This window comes from Haplochromis burtoni, unplaced genomic scaffold (genome assembly GCF_018398535.1).
Source record: "Haplochromis burtoni strain Fernald_Lab_line unplaced genomic scaffold, NCSU_Asbu1 Contig_975, whole genome shotgun sequence".
Lineage (NCBI taxonomy): Eukaryota > Metazoa > Chordata > Actinopteri > Cichliformes > Cichlidae > Haplochromis > Haplochromis burtoni.
In genome coordinates, this window is record NW_024583336.1 from 39,144 (window position 1) to 55,862 (window position 16,719).

General features: G+C 39.4%; 1 protein-coding gene across 2 annotated transcripts in view; it reads right to left on the minus strand.

The window, feature by feature from the left end:
• LOC102310250 (coiled-coil domain-containing protein 85A) overlaps positions 1-16,719 on the minus strand; it is a 52,974-nt gene that overhangs the window by 34,821 nt on the left and 1,434 nt on the right. Inside the window, exon 2 of one of the 2 annotated variants that reach the window (XR_001335916.2) lies at positions 15,580-16,656. Coding sequence is in view for 1 of the 2 variants with exons in the window: in XM_005951319.3 (XP_005951381.1) it covers positions 15,591-16,656 (1,066 nt within the window). In the remaining variant the exon portion in view is untranslated. The remainder of the gene's footprint in view (positions 1-15,579; positions 16,657-16,719) is intronic. The other variant, XM_005951319.3, reaches the window with a different exon arrangement.

The window sequence follows — 16,719 nt, forward strand, 5'->3', positions numbered from 1 at the left end:
ATGCTTTCGACCAAAACAGGCGCAGCTTGATGACATAATCAACATGCGCTATCGCGATAGAGCGATATAGTCAAAATCTCTATAGCTGGCCAAATTTATATCGTTTCTATTGTATATGGTCTATATCGCCCACCCCTAGTCTGTCCCCTAATAAACTTTTTTCATTCTTTGTAGTTGAAAGACTTTGTTGTGCATCAGTAAGGCGAAGACTGGTGGAAGACAGGCAGAAGATAGAATGGGGTGGAACCTGGAATCCAGTTAATGAGCAATATGATAGTCAGATTACCACATAATACTAAGTGAAATAATTTTTCATGTACTGCAGCCTGGTATTGCTCCCAGCTGAAAGCATAAAGATACTTGGTCACCAGTATGAAAGCAATAACGAATGTCAATAAAGTTGTAGTCAGGATCATAAATCTACATTAGCTGTATTTACCAGTAAGAAAAAAATATTTGATGAAGTCAAATATTTTTGTTTCATAAATAAATAAACTTTAAAATGACTTCAAACTTTTGGGCAGTATATATATATGTGTGAAACACTTAATGAAAGACTAGTGTAATTTCTACAAAGAATGAATAGGAAGTAATTGGAAGAAGGTATAGATGCATGTTTGTTTTACCCAGTTACTCACAGTGATCATGAACGGCACAGCGACCTTCAGCTTGGCACACAGCTCTTATGACACATCACCAAGGTAAATACTCACAGCCTGCGTCAGTCTATCAGCATGCGTCATGCACTAGTTAGTCGTCAGACAGTTTTTATTCAACGACAGATGACAGACTGCTCTTACACACAAACACTAAATTGGGCAGACTGTAGAGGCTTAGCTTGCACTGACTGTCCATTTCAAACTTCCCATTCCCTTCCCTTTCACCCCAAAGAAGGAATTCAGATTGAGGCAGTGAAATCTCCCTTCATTTTGGCTTGCTGAATCTTCATCCAAACATACCACTCATCTCCACCCTATGTATGTGTTTTCTCTCTCTGTGGAGATGAAAGACGATCAGATGTAAGTTTCATCCTTGTAGTAACAAATGTTACATCAAATTATGAAATCAAACATATCAGGCTAGAATGGAATATTTACAAAATAATTAAAAGTACCATTAGCTCTAATATGAAATTAGTGCCATCCAATTCCGCAACTCCTTTTCAGTGCTCATTTTCCAACTCTTATAGTTGCCATAAAGTATTGCTTTACTCCTGGAACTACATTGCTGCAAACCAAATACTTATGTTCATAATCCCTAACACCAATAGCATAGCTAAGGGAGCAAAGTGAATTTTATTCCTTCATCTCTTTTGCCAAGTTCCTCAAGAGTAATTCTGGAAATAATTCAAGATAATGTCTTTGTTAGGCCATTTCTGCAGAAATAATCAGGCCTTTACATGTAGAAGTTATATACAGCAGGTTCTATTTTTCTCAGTTTTCCAAGTATTTTCCTCTATGTTTTAGTTTTAATCTCTGTTGATGCTGCTATGTTGCTATGCTATGATGATGGTGCACAGCAGATGGCTGCCCCTCCCTGAGCCTGGTTCTGCCGGTTTCTTCCTGTTCAAAGGGAGTTTTTCCTTCCCACTGTCGCCAAAGTGCTTGCTCATAGGAGGTCATATGATTGTTGGGTTTTTATCTGTATGTATTATTGTAGGGTCCACCTCACAATATAAAGCGAATTGAAGTGACTGTTGTTTTGATTTGGCGCTGTATAAATAAAATTGAATTGAATTGAATTGTAAGGACTGTGTCCTCTAGAGTCAAATTAAAACAATACTTCATTTGTTTCCCAATCACTAACACAGGCCTCGTCAGCTCTTCGTGATATATTCCAACTCCAGATTTCAGAAGAACCAAGCACAGTAATGTCCTTGACATGAAAGCAATAATTGTGTTTCATGTGGAACAATCAGCCTCTTATCTTTAACTGGTTCTTAGTGTTTGTCCCATCATTTTAGAGAGCCAAAAGTCAATGTCATGCAATGCAACATGATTTAGAGCAATCATTGTTATGATGGCAGAGGGACCTGCTGTCTCAGAGGCACTTAAATTAAATCCCATTGCTGATGGATGGGAATTATTTGATTATTGAGGGATTTAGCATTGTGATCATCTTCTTCAGTGCACTAAAGCATTATTAATGGGGGCTCATAATGCAGCTAAACCCTGACCCAGAGGCATCACAGGAGAAAAATCCTTATATCAATCATAATTTCAGATTATTTATAGCATTCTTTGTGACCAACGGCAACTACAATATGGACTATACACATTTGTGCTTTCATTATTTCAAGAATCTACTACTCTGTTATAAATACACTAGCAGTGAAGATAAACCAGATCAAAGAAATACCAAAAATATAGAGCTGCTGTAGTATCTCTCAGCAAGAATGGACACTAATGAGGAAAAAGAGATGGAGCCTCTTGTTCCAGATATGTTTTTCTCAGCTTCACATAACAAAGCACAGCATATATATTATCATCACAGTATGCTACAAAAAAGTATACAGGCCAGAATGTAAGCATTTTGCTACTATAGCACACCTAAATCTTAGGCTAAATTCCTGACAGTCAAGTGGCATTGTCAATAACGTAGGTGCCAAATTTATTGGGGTACACAGTTTGCTATTAAAAGCAAACATCTGTAGTGCTCCTTCTTTGCATGAAGTCATACTGCTGCTCACTGATCATCACCTCTCTGCTTAACCTAGCTTCAACAACTTTCCGATATCTTCATGGTATGTATAGCTCTGTACAGCACTGTTGCTCTTGAAAATCGGTACCAGTATACTCTTCTCCATTTCTCAGAAATCCTTCCACTCACCAGAATAGGATTAAACAATCTAATTAAAAAGCACACATCTCCATACCTCAGCAGGTATGTAATCTGGACCTACTGCCTTTCCACTATTCATGATCTTATATAGGTTCTTCCACGTCCTCCTACTTTGCACTTTGTGATTCACTAACTTTCCTCCAGCTGTCCACTTTTCTCTCTCGCTCTCATTTTCTTCACTTTGACATTCAACACACGCGCTTCACTCACTTCTACATTTCCATCTCTATCTTTGATCACTCAAACCTGCCGCACATCCATTAACTATTACACATATAAATATTTTATATTTTACAGCCATTTAACATCTTTAATAACATTATTTGATAACATCTGATTTGATTTTAAATTACACTGAAATGTCAGATTAACTTGTGGGGTCTGCTAACAGTTGGCGGGCTAGCAATAGCAGACCTTTCTTTGTAGATTAATGTCCATGTGTCTGTGCTGAATGTCAGTACTCACTGCTTTGAGTGGTTATATGTCAGTTTAGTCTATATAAAGGCATCAATTTTCTCCATGAATGATACTCACAAGCCAACAAGCTAGTCTCTAGTACTGGGATGCTACAGGCATCAGTCTATTTAATAGTAACCATAGTAGTAATTTTTAAACACCTATAATACCACAAAACTTGGCACTATGGAACTAGACTATAAGTTTAATGATTGAAAAAGTCAGCCCTCCTCCTCGCTTTAATATTACTGACAAATGGCCAACTAAACATTTTTGATCGTAACACTTATTTAATATGGAAGGTACTTCCAATGTTCAAATGTCACATGTGGCTTTTTACGTAACAGCGAGATATACTTAAGTAGTTCAGATGTTCAGACCATCTCTGAATGTGTTTATGCCCACATTTGTTTTAGTGACAGCTCAAACGGTGCAGGTATCCACAAGTACATAGCTTGTGTTTGTTACTAGCAGCAGCAGTAGGGTAATATATTATGTGCTCCCTTGGCACTAACTAGATGGTGATGTGTTTGTCTGTGTATACACTCTGAGCTTTCCGTGAAGATAGGCTATTTTCTGCCTATGCACAGTAATGTGAGCCCAGGTCAGCTGAGCCCAACAAAACTGCTGTGATTTCACTTGATGAAGCACACATACACACAGACAGAGAGAGAGAGAACGACACACAGAGAGATTAGCAGAACTAGAAAAACTACAGTCCCTGATAAACAAGTGTAACCTGTGGAAAGTATGATAAACAGCCAACTTGAGCTACATCAGGGGAAAATGTCTAAATTTGTAGTGAAACTGATAAATTTATGGGATATCACACTCAATAGTAATGTTAATCAAGATGAGCCATTGTTGGGGATTGATTCTGTTTAACTCTGGGACCATTAACAGATGAATAATGACAAAAAGAGGCCTTTCTCATTTCCTAAATCGCCTGCTGTGATGTAAAAGCAACAAATCCTTTTGCTGCAATTTCAGCCAGAAGGATGTAATGAAATATCCAGTAGGTGTATATAAATCACAACAGTTAAGTGATCTTACTCTACCTGCTCCTAGGCTAATAGCTTTGCCTATTTACAGGCAACAGAATTCGAAAAAGTGACAGTGGCAGGAAATAAATTACTGTACTACTTTAGAAAACTAGGCTTCATTGAAAACAACCTTTTGTAAAAATTTCTGAACAAATGATGGAAATCTGAGAAACCTATATTAATTTCAAGAAGATTGTAATGATGGCGACAAACAGAAACAGGAGACGTGTCTGGATAAGCAGAAACAGGGAGAAATTAAGTGGTAATGAGCTATTTTCTCTTTCTTAGTAATATTAAAAAAAATGAAGTTGACAGCTTTCTTTGGGAAGAATGGTCCAGAGACAGCGGACTTCAACGAAGATAGCCTGAATCGTTAAAGTACACTACAAAAAGACATTGAAATTCACAAAACTGATTTTTACAATAATCTGGACCATAGTCAGTAATGTAATACCAGTGGTTGGGGTTTTTTTGTTGCCACTATTATTAAATTAAATTACTAAATCCACCACATATACTTTTACAGTAAAGATTTATGTAAGTATGTCTTAAGTCAGGGCAGTAGTTCATGATGAAAAACCACCAGTTCCCAAACAGGAGAGGCCTGATTTAGAAATAGAAATGGACAGAAAAGAATGGGAGGAGAAAGGATGAGCAGATGTAGGATGGAAAAGAGATGCAGTCCCGGCTCCATCTCTCCCTCCTACAGTCAAGATCTCTGAGAGACACAAATTACATTCCAGTTTGACACCAAAACAGGCCAAGTCGACGTTGTGCTCTGATGCCTTGCGTCAGAGTAAAAAACACACACACACAGTCACACAAACTGTCTGCAGCACAGTAATTCAATTAGACCAGCACTTGCTAAATAGGCTTATCTGAAGAGCGCAAGCTTGTTACATGACACCCTTAAGCCCCTGTCTCTGTGTGTGTGCGTGCATGTGTGTGTGCGTGTGTGTTTGTTTGTGTGTGTAAGACAGAGAGAGACAGAAAAATATAAAAAAGGGCTGAGAAACCACAAAATGTGAACAGATATGAAGTCAAAATCTTCAAAAAATGTATTATTTTAATTATGTAGCAACGGATCACAATCATCTGAAGGTGTTTTACACTGTAAGCGAGATCTTGTAACAAAACCATGAAACGAAACCACACCTGCTGTAGTTCTCCCTGTGTGTGGCTCGATTCTCCAGCTTCTTCCTAGAGTCATGTTAACTTAATGAGTGAAAGGTGTGAATGTGACTGTGAATGATTGTCTTCTCTTTCAGGCCCAGAACAGACTAATCACCTTTCCAAGGTGCAGCCCGCCTCTCACCCTATGACAGCTCGGACAGGTTTCAGCCAGAAGGTGGCGGAGCACCATTCCAGATCATCTCAGCCCAGCGTTACCCTACTTCTCTTACTAATAATTGTAGTTCTACTACAATATTGAGTGACTATTTGGTTTTGGCATTATAGTTATATATGACTATATACAAGTGATTCAAAACTTTATTATTAATTGTAATTATCTGAATGTTTTTTAAAGGTATACTATGTAATATTTTGAGGCTAAGAGAAAAAAGAGAATGTTGCACTCCACTGTTTGTGGAAGCTGTCTTGTTTCCCTGGAATGGATATCATCATCACCATTCTGTCTCATTTCTGGATTTTTCAAAAATCCAGAAACACATTACATAAAAGTTATGAATTGATTTGCATATTAGTGAGGAAACTCAGTATTTAATCCCTGCCTCCCACAGATTACAATCAATAATTCTTTAGGAATTTTGTGTACAAAGCACACCTGTCCACAGAATCAGTTTCTTCCATTCCAACCTCTCCACCACCATGAGCAAGATCAAAGAGCTGTCAGAGTACATCAGACAGAAAGAAGACCCGCACAAGGCTGGAAGAAGCTTTTTGAGAAGTCCATGCTACTCATCTGGTGTTGTCATTAAAGTAAAAAGTAAAGCAAACATATTCTAAGATATTCTAACAGTCTCTGAGTTTCTGTTGTCAGAAACTTGAATTTTTAACTGAAGAATCCAATACTGATGCAAAACAGAATAATCGCCAGTAGTGATCTGAGACCTATAGACCTCACTCTATCTACCAGGAGAACAGTACCTTCAGGACTGTTCAGTATGTGTTAGTTCTAGTACATGATTCAGCTCACGGTTTGTTAGAATGCCAATATTTTTTCTGCACACTGACATTAGGGTTGGCTGTAACTCAGGAGGTAGAGCAGGTCATCTACTGATCGGAAGGTTGGCAGTTCGATTCCTGGCTCCTCCATTCTGCATGTCAAGTATCCTTGGGCAAGATACTAACCCCAAGTTGCTCTCCGATGCATCCATCAGCGTATGAATGTGTGTGAATGTATTTAGAAAGCATTATCTATAATGAAAGTGCTTGTGAGATTGGGTGAATGTGGCATGTTGTATAGAGCACTTTGAGTACTCCGGGAGAGTAGAAAAGCGCTCTATAAGAATCAGTCCATTTACATTCTTGGAGAAGCCAGTTTAGAAAGTGATATCTCTATTCTTCCCCCAAAATTTGGAATTCTTCAGATGCTCCTATTACTTAATTCATAATTTTTCTCTTTAATTAGAGAGCTTTTTATGCTTGTACAGATAATTGTGTGTTTATGAAATGGGGATGCATTTAAGGGTTAGTGTTTAATGTTTGCATTGCGTGCACCTGTGGAGACTGCAGATGTAAATTAGCTAACAGTTAACTCTGGCATGATGGATGTCTTTTTGTGCATTGGTCCACGGTTAATAAAAATATTAGACAAAGAAAAAGCACAAGATCCAACCAGAACATTATAACATACCAGTTGTTGGCTATTAGCTATTAGCTATTAGTGGCGTACCTCCTCCCCTTTACCTGCTGCACTGTAAATATCACTTAATGTTGCCCATTCATTAAACAACTTCTGCGTGGTGTGTGACCCTCACAGTGGTGACAGGCGTGATGAAGCTGACAACAGATGCAACTGAATCAGTCAGAGCTGGGAGCCACAACTTCATGCCTCTTCACCTATCTAATGCCTGCATGCTGTTCCAGTTACCCTCAAAGAATGTAAACATACTTACGTTTGGATATATACTGTGCACTGTTGTAGAAGTGTGTTCATTAGCCTTTATGTGGCTTGTGTCTGTGCATGTAGCTACAAGATATATATAGATATATATAGATATAGATAGAGAGAGATAGAGAGATATAGATATATAGATATATACTTATTTACACATACATCCAAAGTTGTGTGTGTAAATAAGCTTGTGTGTGATTATGTGATATGCAGCTGTGAATGTACCTGTGTGTATTGGTATAGCTGTTTCCATGATTGGGTCTCTGCCACGCATGCTTCATTCAAGATAAAAGGTTTTTTTAAAAAAGCACAGAAAATCTTCTGATCCCCTTCTGTGCAAGAACAAAGACTTTGTAACTAACCAACCGCCATTAGACCGTACTTTGGGTTCTGGCTATTTACAGAGCCTAATGAGTTTGGCACACTCATTTTTCCCATCTGATTCAGCACAAATATAACCTGAGTTGACAGCCAGACCAGCTGGGCTCAATATAACAGCTCAAACCACTAAACAAAAGGACTAACAGAGACATCCTACATGTGTCTATCTCAAACCAAGCAGATCCTTCAACTTCTTTTCATTTCTTTGGGGAGCAGAAGAGGGAGATAAATCTTGTGACTAGGGCATGTGATGAGTGAAGATTATGTAATGTATATAGTATTGAAAACCCTGTGTTTTAAACATGCTCTGGGCCAGCATGTGATAGCATGATAGAAACATGCATAACATTGCCCCCTGGGTTTTACTGTGTACAACACCGTGAATACTGGATAAGCATGCTCTTAATCTTGCTCATCCTCAAAGTGAGGTACTGCCTTCAGGTTTGGAAAAGTGAGACTCTTGGGCCATTTGGGTCAGCTGGAAAGAGAATTTGGTGTTTGCTCCCTGCAAAAGTTTGCTGACCATGTCAAAGCTGTGGAGGGCACAGTGTAAGGGATCAAAATGGGACCAGGGAGCAATCTGAAAAAGCTGTTACTTGTCCAGCTGTCTGGAAAAGCCTGGGAAGACTGGGAACAGGATATTGGCCAAATAAAATCAGGTAAGATTTTTTCTAGGTAATTCCTAGAGCTTTTTGATCATGCCTCATACTCCAGAAAAAAACAATTGTATGGTCCCACTAGCTCCAGAAGAGCTTTGTCAGAACTGAGAAAAATAGCACTATTGGATTTCACAATAATAACAAGCTCGCTCAGGAGATAGCAGAAGGAGATAACAGATTTAAATCCTGTGCAATAAACCAGGGGCCAAAATAGAGCTGTGGATGCTGGACACACAGTGAAATGTAGCCTGACACGCTCCCCGACATGTGCAAAAATGGGGGGGGGGGGGGGGGTAGGGGAAAGAACATTATATATTATATACTACTACTTAAGGTCTGCCAAGAAATCAAAGCACCATACAAACTGTGTCAAAAACATGTTCCTAGAAAGGCAGGTAATACCAAAATAATTTTTTTTTCTATCTGTCCACATTGCCAACATGCTTTTTTTTCTCATTTTCTGTTTTCTTTTTGGTGCGGCCACGAATAAATTTGAACATTGCACAGTTGATTGTTTAGCTGCAGAATGCAATCCGTGCATAATTCCCAGAAATTTCCTCCCGTACCGTATGACATAAAAAAAAAACACAGCAATATCACAAATGCAACAGTTTTTTTTTCATGCTTTATGTCATGAATAAAATATTGTGATGTAAACATGACTAAATGTGGAACATACCAAGCACTGTCAATACTTTCTAGATGCACTGTATATCCCTCAGAATAACAATGAATATTTACTGAAGCACAGCTCTTTTTTCCCCCTTTGAAATAGTGTAATAGGTGCTAAACGCTCACTGTCCTACCTTAATAAAGATGCCATAACTGCTACAGCCCACATCTGATTTTATATGATTGAATTTAAAATTGTATCATGGCATCTTCTACCCATGCAGTATGAACGAAAATAAAATCACTATCAGTGAATAGTTGCAAATAACATATCTTTAAATGGCATTAAAATATATGACGAACTTTAAACTTGAGTATATTTATACCCAGTTACAGTTCATTCAGTGTCATTTGTCATGATAAAGTACTGTATCTGATATCATTTAATGTGTATATCTCTACAATTGACATACCTCAATTACAGTCCCAGTAGACAGCCTGAGGGTCACATTACATAGACACCATATACTGATACCAGTATAGCAGTGCTACTATAATAAAGGGTGAAAATTACATAGCGCCTAGTCAATTATTTAGTGTACCAAGACTGGAGAGCAGAGAGCATATTGATGTTAATGACCTCAATTTGTAAAGGTGCTGGCCCTTGATGGAACCTGCTTAATGAAGATTTAGACTGGCTGTGTGTAAGTTTGCAACAAGAAGTGAAGAGCTTCAGTTAAGAATTTGTATTATCCAACTGCTATAGTCCAAAGGCATGAGGTAGACAGACAGGAGACAGCACAAAGGAAGCAGAATGAATGAGCAGTAGAAGAGTGTAAAGTGTGCGTGTTAGTCCCCATAGGGAAATAGTTCCTCTGCATTTAACCCATTCACCCAGTGAAGCAGTGGGCAGCCACCAGTGCAGCGCCCGGGGAGCAGTGTGTAGGGACGGTACCTTGCTCAGGGGTACCTCAGGGTAGCCGTTCAGTGGAGTCGAACCCCCGACCTTCCGATCATGGGGCCACCACTCTACCTACTGAGCTATCCCTGCCCCTGAGATAGATGATGTTAAAGAATAGGAGGATAAGAACGTTGCAGTGAGCATTTCATGAACCAATCAAAGAAGCAAAAGTAGAATGAATAATAATCCTTTTATAAAATAACCAATGAATTATTTCTACTAATACTAAACAAGTCCAAACATATCCAATTTGTAGTGCAGCAACAACACTTGGATGTCACAAGGAGCTAAAACTCTGCATGTTCTTCTATCATACCACAGATACTTGGGCAGCAAGTGCAGGTGCAGCCAACAGTCTGTAGTGACTGAAATATTTGTAAAGAATTATTTAGTTAGCATAGCATCGGTTATTAATTTATATATATATACGTATATATCAATGTATGTAGGTAACCAAAGTGAGGGTAATTAAAAAAACTATTTATATGCTTTTAGAGATAAACACCTGAGCACTGATAGTTTGAAGGCCCTGTTGTATCTTATTATTTACACAAATAAATATCTTATTTAGGGCCTAAACATATTTAAAAGCTCATAAAAACTTACACACATCACAGGTGTGCTGAAAGCTTGTGTCTATTAAATGGGTAGAACAAGATGCCTCTGCCCCACCGCTGTGTTTCATGTATATGTATGAAAATGCTGGACTCTAAAGGCAACAGAAAGTCATTTTGGCACCATTTTTGTGACTTTTTTGGGATGAGGCCAGTTGCATATTTGGTCAGATGATACTTTGTTTGTCTTATTGAAGAGTGTGTTGTTGATTTCTTCACCATAGTGTGTATAATCCAGATTCATTCACTTTAAGCTTCAGCTTCCCTGCAACTCTTCCCGCAACAGCATTTCCCTCTGAATATCTACAAAGAGCATTTAACTTCATTTTAATGCCAAAAAACTCATTAAGTCTCAATTTGGAGCAAATTAAATCTTAATAAACTAAATCAGCATTTCTGTTCCTGCCTCCTGAATTTAGTCTCCTGCAGCTAAAGTTTCAGCTATGGTGACATCCGTGTTCTTAATTAAACCATTTATAACCAGACCGGGTTTCATAGCATCCGGCTCATTTTTCAGATCGATTTATTTTTTTAGGTCTATGCATCTGTTTGTTACTTGCTATTCTCTCTGAGAGCTAATAGACAGAAAACTTGTGAGGAGCTTGTGATTTTCTATACTGTAAATTCTACCAAAAGCATATGCTTTGTTCTCTTTCATAGTAGGATGTATGAAAAGTTGTGCAGCATCTCAGTTTACAGTACAGTACATCCAGCCACTATTGTTTCCTAGTAATAGCTGAGTCAGGCATCCTGTGTCCACCTAAGGTACAAAGCTATTTCCCATGGTCTCAGCTGTAATATAGAGCACTTCCACTCATCACAGTAGAAATCATTACTGATGCTAGACTACCACAACACAGTATTTATACAGTCATGTTTCAGTAGGAAGGGTCATGTGCACTTTGTAATGTAGTGCTAAATACAAAGACCTAACTGCAACCCTTAATGTTGTCTTACAATGGCAAAGTGATAGTTAAGGTGCATCATACTTTTTAACTATTGTTTAAAATAACAGATTGAAAATACACAAATTAAATCAAGAACACTTCATTTTGTTCTACTTACATACTAATGCTGAACTAGTATGTCGTACAGCAGCCATGAGCTTCATTACTGAAGGCTAGAAACAAGGATCTCCCGGGAATATGAGGATTTTTAAGACAGCATTTGCCATTCTTTATGTAAACGAGCCACTGCACAAGCAGACAAACTTAAAGCATGATAAGATTTGTCACTCCCCACTGTGTCACGTGTACGTTTGACAAATCACACTTTCCTTATTTATATAGCCCTCATGCATATTTTCGAATTAGTTATGTTCCCTCTTATTTTGAAATGTCAGTCGCTGCTAACCCCTGTCCATCACAACTTTTAATCCTGGCAGTGAGAACTGTGTATAAAAATAGATGTCTGTTTGAAACAGTTGTTTAGTTCAGCCTTGAGAAATAAAGCTGAAAGACTGTACTTAAGTCACATCTTGATTGTTTGATTTAAATTCTACTACGGTGATGTATAAAATTATAAAAACATGTGCCATTGTATTTCATATACTTGGTGGTATCTGAACTGTCTAGCCTGATTTAAAATGTGGCCAATTTCTGGTGTAAGATCGCCGTCTTCTGAACCTATTTTAAGACTGAGCCACTTCAGTATGGTTCTAACCACTTGCTCACTTGCCTCTGCAGTTCCCTCTGGTTCTCCTACTGTGTGTCAAAACCTAATTTCATTTTGGATGTAGGGAGGCAGGTTTGGGCAGGAGATAAACAAAGATTGTGTTATGGCCTAAAAATACATGATTTATTCATGAACTCTATGTTTTTTAGAGCACCAGTGATATGCTGTAATATGAGGCAATATTCTTCTTCAGATGTTTTAGAATAAAACAGTCATAGTTTGTGTTGACAGTCTAGCCCAAGGATTCACAACATACAATCCTGTGAAATTAGAAAAATCATGAAAATGGCCTGGGTTGTACAGACATGTAAAAAAGTAATTTAGAGATTAGATAGAGCCAGTTGCTGCAGATCAAATGCATTTGATTAGTTGATCAACAAGTGTGACACCCCTCTGTCAAATCGTTTTGGCAGTTTGATCATCTGGAGTATTCAGGTGTGTGTTAATACTTTCCAGAAGAAGGTCAGACTGTAGTAGACTCCTTGAAATTCCAAAAATCCAGAGACTTGCATCTCAGACCCTAAAATCCTCAGATAGTATGTAAATATTAAAGTTCGTGACAGTGCAATTAGAAAAAGACTGAGGAGAAAGCCTTTTCTCTCTAAAGAGAACATGGCAGCATCACAAAGGTTTGCAAAGTTGCATCTGAAGAAACCACAAGAGTATTCCTTTGGACAGACAACACTAGAGCATTGTGATTTGCTGGTGTGTCCTTGGGATCATTGTTCTGTTGCATGTCCCAGCTTTGGCAAAGCTGTCAGACAGATGGCCTCATATGTGACTCTAGAATACAGAGCTGCTACTACAGAGGAGATCATGCTCCACTCATTGACTGCAGAAGAGCATTATGGAAAAGTTAAAGCTCACTGTGAAAGATTAAACTAGTCACTTCCTGCATTTTAAAACAAAATAAGAAACATTTGAATAAATTATTGTGAAAGTAAAAAAAGTTCATCATCTTGTCTGCATCTGCCTGTAGCCTCTCTCATATCTACCATTTACACTTTTTCGTCTCAGTCTGCAGCTCTCAACATCCTCAGCTTTGCTCTTCAGACCTTAAACCATCTGATTGTGGTGCTCTGCTCGAGTTTATTCTGCTTGCTCGGATTAGTCGTCCACTCTCTGGATACTCTGCTCAGTTCAGCAACAGTTCCCCCACTGCTCTGCACAGCCAACAACCATGGCTCAATATTCCATCTGCAACCCAAGTCCACGAGCCGCTACGTAATTATAACAGGTGGCTAATGCGGCTAATGAGTAACTGCTAATAGTTAAGGAGCTAATGTTAACATGTGCACCAGCCAGGTTAACATTTTTAATAACTGTTTATAAATGAATGTTTTGAAAACATTTATTGACCACTAAAAATCATCCCAAAGTGTAGTTCAATATCATGAATGTTAAATACTTCAACTGTTAGTGAGGGGAGGAGCTGAACGCCCGTCTGTCTGCAGCGGTGCAGCTAGAAGATATCGATCGTTGCAAGTGAACACTGTAATATTGTATGAATTGAGTGATTTAATTTAGTATCAATTAATATGTGAGTATCGATTTTTTTGGACCACCCTAGTTGATGTGAGCTTGTTGTGCCGATATGCTGTTTTTCACATGCAAAGCCGACACTCAAAAACACAGAGAAACAACTAAACCAAAGAGTCACAAGGGAGGACTTTGGAATATTTAATGGAAGCCAAAATTAAGTCAAGCTTAAAAGCCAAGCCAATGCATTTCAAATCCGCTCAGCTGTTTCAAAGAATGCCATGAGTCCTTTTGCTGTCAAAAATTGAAGGGGCCTGTGCAGTGTGCATGTGGAAAAATTCCACGTGAGCGTTTCAGAAGAGCTGAGCAGCTGTCAGATGTGAGCTAATAAAAATGAATGGGTACAAAGTCACACTTACCTGTGTCCCCGCATGCATACTACACTATATATACATGCATGTTAAACTCTCTTTATTTGTTTCCATGCCTAAATACTGTCTACTCATCCTTCAGCTGTCACTGTGTGCGCATGTGCATCCAAACATGTATGTGCGACTATAATTGTAGGTCTAGCTCATAGGCCACGTCTAAACCTAGCTAAGTCCTCAGCAGTTTCTATGAGTTAACTCAGTCTTGTGTTTCCTTGAACCAAGGTCATCCATTACTGTGACTTTACACTTAAGAGTTTGGGAGTACCACAGCATAGAAAGTCCATGAGCAGTCCATTAGTTGGTTTTTTATACGGAAAGACTATAAAATAATGAGAATTTATCTCTACAAATTCTCACTTCCATTCTCCACTTCCTGAACTGTTTTGATATTGCATCAGTTTTTGGTCAACTGAGTTATTGCTAATAAAAGTATTACATGTGCTTCTTTCTGTTTTTTAATTATATTAGCAACTAAAAGCTTGTTGTTATAAATACAAACTTCCCAGAGAACACTGGCAAATAAGCCGTAAGTTAATATTTTTTCATTTAACTTACATTCAAAGGCTCAACTTTTTAATATATGTAAAGATATACAAAAATGAATCTGAATCACAAATAATATAAATGAAAGGTGGAATATGGGAGTAGAAGCCTGGTTGAAAATTATTAAAATGGTCAAGTAAAAAAAAGCATTAGATCAAATAGACTAAGGTGTATTTACATAACAAATCTTCTATATGCCTATTAGGTTTTAACAATCTGAAGGAATACGTTACAAAATAATATACTGAGATGATGGCAAACAAATACTAAAGCATTGATATCAGCTATGTAGTTCCTTTATCTTGTTGCTTTAATAGGCACACCGCTAACATGGACTCCAAACAGTAAACAGTTTAATAATAATAATGGATTGCATTTTTATATAGCGCTTTTCGGGACCCCTCAAAGCGCTTTACAATGCCACTATTCTTTCACTCTCACATTCACACACTGGTGGAGGCAGCTACAGTTGTAGCCACAGCTGCCCTGGGGCAGACTGACAGAGGCGAGGCTGCCATATCGCGCCATCGCCCCCTTTATCCTCATTACGTAAAGAAATGCAATAAATGTATATTGTTGAAAACATTCAAATGTTTGTATGCTTGTTCTGAATGTACGGCTCATGTAATTGATAAAAATATCTCTATTTGGTCATTATTAGTCCTTGCCTCCACCATTTTCTAGTTAGATAGATGTGTTATTGTTAGATAGAACAATATGTTAGTGCATCTCTCTATAAATGTATAAGTGTTCATTTATGTGTCATAAAATGGTTTATGAATGAAAAAATACAAGATAAGAGTTACCATGTGCCTACCGTTGTACAGACTCTGGTGGTGGGGGGCAATCTCTTCACCCGCTGGTCTCCTGTGACTTCCATCCCTGCCAGGGGAGCCACTACTATACTTCCCCTTGCTGTGCTCCACCCCTGGGCTCTGATGATAGTGATAGTGGTGTCGTATAGACTCTGGACTTCCCACAATCACCCGCCCTTTTCTCAGGTGCTCAGGTGTGCCCATTGCTACCTGCTTGGCTTCAGGACTCCCAGCCCCTGCTGAGTTTACCTGCCGGTGTCGCTGACTCAGATCTGGGCTGGACTTAGCTGAGCCCTTGCCACTGCCTGGAGATGCCTGTCCTGACATCAGTAGCTGTTTCTGTGCTAGTAGGTCAGAGCTGCAGGGTTTGGAGTGGGAGCCACAAGGTAGCCTGGTAGGAGACTTGCTGTGTTTCTCTGGGCTGTGTCCTCGAAAGCTGTGAAGCTCTAGGTTGGTGAGGGAACCTCCACGGGGCCGGCAGGACTGGGGAAAGGTGTGGTACTCCGTGGTGGAGCTGCGCCTCCTCCCGCTGAATTCACAAACATCTCTCTTTTGTCCTGAAGAGCTGCATCTTGAGCCAGATCCAGGGCTTGAATTGGAGCCAAGAGGGGAGGGTTTATGGTGAGGGTTATCTGGGCTGTCTGTGCTCCCTGCGCTGGAGGTGCTGCTTCCATCGCCAACATCCCGCAACAGGCCTGGTGTAGGCATGCCACCGCCCAGCTGAGACAGGCTACTTTGACTGTCAATGGAGCTCCTGCAGCCAGGCCCTCCCTGACCACCACCACTTCCCCCTGTGCTTGCAGCCACAACTGTGGCCCTCTCCTCTTCTAACATGAGGCACACCTCCTTAAGCTCCAGGTTCTCCCGGATCACCTCCATCTGCCGCTGCTCCAGCTCCTTAAGCTTCTGCAAATAGATAGCCACTTCCTTCCTCATCAGGCCAGCGCTGTAGCGACCCAATCGCTGCCATTCCCGCGACACCCGCTTCCCTTTCTGCCGGTCGTCATCCAGGAAGCAGCACAGGTCCCTCAGCTCCTGGTTGTCCTCCTGCAGTTTCTGGTTCACGTCCTGGTTTACACAGAGCACGCGCGCGCGCGCACACACACACACACACACACACACACACACACA